The 6,152-nt window shown below is 35.7% G+C and overlaps 1 protein-coding gene across 1 annotated transcript in view; it reads right to left on the bottom strand.

The window, feature by feature from the left end:
* The window catches only part of POLA1 (DNA polymerase alpha 1, catalytic subunit), a 358,044-nt gene that overhangs the window by 334,402 nt on the left and 17,490 nt on the right, over positions 1 to 6,152 (bottom strand). The window contains exons 10-11 of the mRNA XM_044670152.1: positions 5,963 to 6,144; positions 570 to 682 (exon numbers count right to left, since the gene is read on the bottom strand). Of these exons, the coding sequence (XP_044526087.1) occupies positions 570 to 682; positions 5,963 to 6,144 (295 nt within the window). The remainder of the gene's footprint in view (positions 1 to 569; positions 683 to 5,962; positions 6,145 to 6,152) is intronic.

The raw sequence follows: 6,152 nt of genomic DNA, 5'->3' as shown, positions 1-6,152 counted from the left end.
TGGTGTGGTGTGGTGTGGTATGGTGTGGTAAGGTAAGGTGGTGTGGTGTGGTGTGGTGTGGTAAGGTAAGGTAAGGTGTGGTGTGGTGAGGTGGTGTGGTGTGGTGTGGTGAGGTGGTATGGTGTGGTGAAGGGAGGGGAAGGGAGGGGAGGGGAGGGGAGGGGAGGGAAGGAGGAAAAGAACCGCCAAGATTACCGAGAGGTCTTTTAAACAGAATTAGCAACTCCTGGATGGGTAAGTTATACATAAAGTTTAAGAAACTGGGAGTGAGGGGGAACCCTATATAATCAAAGAACTAGAAACGACCTCAGAGATCATGTAGCCTATCATTGTGCAGATGAGGAGACTGAGGCTCAAAGAGTTTAAATGACTTGCCCAGAATCACACAGCAAGAGCTTGGACTGAAATTCAGATCTCCTAACTGCCAGTGTAATTCTCTATTCTATGGTACTATAATGCTACTGTAGGAAAAATAAAGATTACAGGAATAGATACTGAAAGTGTGGAAGAACTAGAATGCACAAATACAGAAAACAGAAAAATCAAAAGCCAATTAGGCATTAGCTCACCACTTCACGGGGCAGGAGATAGAGAGTTCGCTCAATGTTTTTTACCATGACACAACAGCTTACATGTGTCTCTGCTGATTCAATCCAAACTTTTCCAAATAGAAATACCACACCTTAAGGACAAGGAGAAACCAAAAAGAAAATTTCGTGTCTCTTGATGTTTATCAAGTTCATAACAAAAAAGGAAAAATTTTAAGAAAGTAAATTAAAAGATTACAGCTAACATTTTACCTAAATTTACTCTGTGAAAACGTAGACAGACTAGAACTTCTCTGTAACATTAAAATACAGGTATGGGACCACTACCTATCTCTGCTAAGGCCTGTTAACATTGTGATGTTTTTATTACACAAATTTTAACAGAAGATAATATGCATCACAATGTGCCCGAAATCATGTAATAACAATCCATTTTACAATGAGTTTTACTTTATTTCTGATGTCTACCAACTCCCACCCTATGCAATAGTAAAGACTTACCTGACCAGTTTCCAAAAAGAACATTTTTACAATGCTTATTTCTCTTTCTCTTAATTGAACTTGACACAGTTCAGTAACCAACCTGGCAGCATATTTTTTGACAACTCACATACCTCCTTGCTTTCAGAGACACAGCTTCAAGTCCCTAAATAACATATATTATGCACTAAAAGTAACAACGCCCATCCCAGGTGCTACATCATTACTCAGAAAAAAATTTCAAAGACAAGCAGACTCCAAGGAGTCATCTGTCAACTTCATAGAGTATCTCTCTGCAAGCTTCCAGACCCTCTGAATAATTCAAACAGAAGTGACACTAGGAACTTCTGAAGTAAACCTATTTGTGGTACAAAAAGAACTATGGCACATGTGAACACACTACTTCTCAAAAATGTAGGAAGAATCATTCTAAAACTTCCCCAAACACTGAAAATATTGTGAAGCTGACAATGATCACTCAAGGAGATTCTGGAAGAACTTGGCACATCTGTATTTCATGTACAGAAAAGTACAGTGAATCAATAATTCTATTGTTAGGAATGTACCTGCAAAGTGTTATCATAATATATCCATTCCAAGATTTTCACAGCCACATTAAATGTAACTAACAAAATCTTGGAAGCAACCAAAATGTCCAATAATATGGAAACAGTTAAAAAAAGCTTCAGTATATTAATGTAATAAAATGCTATAATGCAATTAAAACCAAAAAGTATGGGGAAACACAAAGATATCTGAAAAAGACATTGTGAAATAATGCAAAGCCAAGAAGAAAAAACCTCAATTTGAAGGGAATATATGGTAACTACTATCACACAGGAAAGCAACTGAATGAGAACAAAATGGAAAGCTTAGAGATGCTGAATAAAAAATTACTATGCTATTAATGTGCTGAAATATATTCATTCAGATATAATTACTAAGCAATTTTAGTTGGTTGTGTTCATGTTAAGTTTTAGAATAACATTTAATTTTTTAAAAAATTTTTTAGAAATAAAACCCTCAACTACTTTCTATAGATAATTCAAAGTTCCAGAGAAAGGATGGCAAGGTGAAGGAAAGCAAATAATCAGGAAGGAAGCAGAAAGGGGATAGTAAAGTATGAGATAGCTAAGAAAAATGAAGTTTTACTTCACAACAGCTAAAAAAAATAGAAGAAAAAATACCAAGCAAAGGAAAATAAAATCCCTACAACCAGCTTCAAAAATTGAAACAGCTCATTTTACAGTCAAACTAATATCACACTTCACGCAAAGCATTTGACACTGTTTATGCCTCATTTGCCACAAAAAGATCATGGTAAACAAAGAGAATATTCCCCCCAAAGTTACTTGCTGAAACCAGGTGCAGTCAGGATTATTCAACCTTGAAAAAGTCATAATGAAGACAGGATATCTTCCCATATGCAAAGAGTAAAAATCTTTTCATAATTATGTAGCATTCAGCAACCACTGACTTACTTAGAAGCTCTGAGAGACTGAGAAACAATAGCAGGGTCTTTTGGAGTAGTTATTTTCTATTAGTGGCATTGATTTCACCAAGTGATCATTACCTGCTATCATGATGAAGCTGTTCAATCTCCTGAGATTAAGGAGGAAAAAAAATTCTGTAGCAATCTCTTATTTAACCCCTTGCCATCAGAGTCACAGAGAAAGATATGCATAGAAGACAAAGTGAGAAAGCGGCAGAATATAAGAAAGCACAGAATAGCAAGCCTTGTCTTCCTGCCTCTATGCTTCCCCTGCCTCAAAGTCATCTTATGTGAGAATAATCTTTCTTGAGAATAGATCTGGCCACATCATCCTTCCCCATTCCTGAATAACGTTCAACCTCCTCTGCCTGGATTCAAGGTCCTCCACTCTACTTTCTCCTCTCTGTTTCACACTCCTCTTTTCCAAGTACCTCAGGGAAACAGGACTTCATCACTGCCTCCCCTCCCTCAAAATGCCTCGTCGCTCACACTGCCACACTTTGGTTCATATGCTTCCCAGTACCTGCAATGCCCTCTTTCTTCACCTTTACCTGCTGAACTCAGACTCATCCTTTAAAATCCAATCCAACGGCACCTCCTCTATAATGTCTATACCAGTGATGGGCCAGATGCGGCCCCCTGAAATGTTCTATCCTACCCGTTGACATTATGCCTAATCTGATGAATACAATGAGTAGGATATAATACATGAATGAATATAATACATGAATAAATGAAACTTCAAAAGAGTTGCCTTAGAAACACTGACAGATGAGCATTTCCTTTCCTTTGGCCCCCTCTTTTTAAAAAGTTTGCCCATCACTGGTCTATACTGATCCTCCTCCATATCCAGCCGATACACCTCTCCCTATCTGGTCATTCCCTCTCAGACCTACTACTCAAAGGCACTTATTTAAGTACTGTGTATTAACTGTGATGTCTTACCATCTATTAGACAATAAAAGCTCCTTGAGGGTAGGCACCATGTATTATTAAGAAAGTCTATGTTCTCTAGCACCTAAAACAATTTGCTGCACACGGCAGGCATATAAAATATGTTTTTCTGGTTCTGGATGGCCCACTTATTACCTATATGACCGTAGTGGGCAATTCAACTTCGACTCTCTAAGCCGTTTTTCTTCATCTGTAAAATAAGAAGCATTGGACTAGGTGACTTCCAACATTCTACTCTGGTCTATGATTCTAATCTAGAAATATGAAGTACATTGACTATCACTAAGGGGGAAAAAAGAAGTATTTTCTACTTTGAAAAAATTCCTATAAATAGTTCAAATGACATTATTTTGTTTTTGCTCTTGAATACTATCAAATTTTTTTTGGAAAATCAGATTTACATTATAAGCATGACAAGCTAAGTTTTTCTATTTAGTGTCTACAATGTCTTCATTCAGTGTCTCAAACTGAATTTCTAAAATCTGCCATTCCATACATTTGTGCCCCTAACAAAACTCACAGATGATTAGAGTAGGAAAAGAATTTACAAATGATCTAGTCCAATCTTTTCACGTTAAAGATAAGGAAATTGAGGCCCAGAGGAAGTGATTTTCCCAAGGTCACAAATGCAGTTCTGTGACACAGCTAGGATTCAAACCCACATCTTCTCACTCTTCTCATGACCCTACCTGGCACTTCCAACTAGAATACTACTTTATGAAGAGAAAAAAAGCAAAAAGTAGAAATAGCAAGCTTATTTTCACCCAATAAAAGAAAAAATATTTTTTGTTTCAGTTTCATGAACTTGAGTCTTGTCAGTAGCCATTAAGTAGACAATTCAAGAAGGTCTTTTCCACTGGGAACTGTCATGACTCTTATCAACCCAGTCCCCTGTCCTAGCCCTTCTCTAACCATCTCTTCAAAATCACCACCAGTACATGCTTTCAAGTCTCAGACCCAACAGCAGCAATTACCAACCCCATTTATTGCCCAAGCAACATGGAACTAAGTATATAAATACAGAGAACTAACTCATTTACATATCGTCTTATTCAACAGTTGTTATCAATCCATCTTCAACTGGCAGTTTGGAGGAAGCAAAAGAAATGAGAAGAAGATTTATTCTTCACTTAAGAAGTAAACTAGATGAATATTTATTTGTAAAGTTAATCTATTCTTTAGCAAAGAAATTAACATGCTTGTTACTCAAGTGGTTCTCAGAAGTTTCTATATGAACCAAAGCATATGAATATTTCTTCCAACTGTTTTTTTCCAGTTACAGTCAACACCTTTGTAGATTACTGTTAAGACTTAACCCTTACTAAGCTTAATCACTTGCTTTGTTGATATTCTACTTTGTATACAGCTTTCAAAAAAAACAAACATTGAACCACCTTTCTTGTCCTAGAAATATCTGAGAGACATCAGCTCTACCTAAACTGAAATTTTCCACTTGTCTCAAAAACTACAGAATCTCTATTTTTAGAGCAGATCATGAGGAAAGAAAAAAGCAGTACACTCACCTGGAAAAAACTTATGACTCAGAAGGCTTGGGTTAAAATCTCCACTGAGCTACCTACTATATATCAAGATCTCTTTAAACAAATCATTTAAACTCCCTGAGTCTCAGTTTATATAAGTATAAAATGTAAAGAAGAAAAATCTCTAAGGTTCTTTTCCAGCTACAAATCCTATGAGTAACAGAAGGACAAAAATGGGGAACTAGACAGCTTTCCAGCTCCTTTGGACTCAGGAATCCATACATTTTCTTCCCTGTTTTGCCTAAAGTGAAATTTTAAAACACTGTTTTACATACAAAGTATATATGAAAATACTTCCCTAATTCCATGACTGCTGTATTTGTAATAGCAAAATAAAATAAAATTGAAACAACCTAAATATCCCACAATTGAAAAGCACTGATTAAATTGAGACATATTAATATAATATTATGGTGCCAAAATAAATATGAAGCATACAAAGAAATATAGAAAGAATAGTATGAAGTGATGCAGAGTAAAATCAGAAGAACCAGAATTATGTACATTAACTACAACTGAATTTTTTTTAAGAAAGTAAAAAGGGAAGGAAAATAAGAGCCATGGAGGCCTGACCAGTAAGCAACAGAGGACAAAAATATTTTAGTTTGTTATTTGTTAATTCATTTTGTTCTAAGCTCACAAAAGCTGAGACTAGAATGAGATGTGATCTCTTATTTTGTATGTTTACTTGATTGTTTTGCTGACTTTTAAGTTTCTCATTTTTCTTTAAACAAAAACACCAAATACAAATGATTTTTGAATCAACTTTTTATATATTTTCATATTTCTGCACAGTTCCAAAAATGCATACAAGAGGACTAACTCTGCTTATTTACACTGTCAAGCTTTATGAAGTGATGTTTTCTCAGTATCGACATAACTGTATTTCTAGATGGTATTTCTAGAAAGACTTTTTTCCCAGAACAATGGAGTACAAATATAATTACCTGGTTGATTAAACTGATCTTCATAAGCATCCAGCCAATAAAATAGAAAGACCTGATCATCATCTGTCCCTTTTACCAATGGAAGACGATTTGAATCTACTTGGATTTCTTGAGTTCGTAAACTACTTTCATCTTCCTGATCCATTTTGTCCCAACAAGAAACATCTGGAAGAAAACTGTCTCTGCAGAA

This window comes from Gracilinanus agilis, chromosome 3 (genome assembly GCF_016433145.1).
Source record: "Gracilinanus agilis isolate LMUSP501 chromosome 3, AgileGrace, whole genome shotgun sequence".
Classification (NCBI taxonomy): domain Eukaryota; kingdom Metazoa; phylum Chordata; class Mammalia; order Didelphimorphia; family Didelphidae; genus Gracilinanus; species Gracilinanus agilis.
Note: the sequence above shows the minus strand (reverse complement) of the source record. Positions and strands in the feature narration are given on the sequence as shown.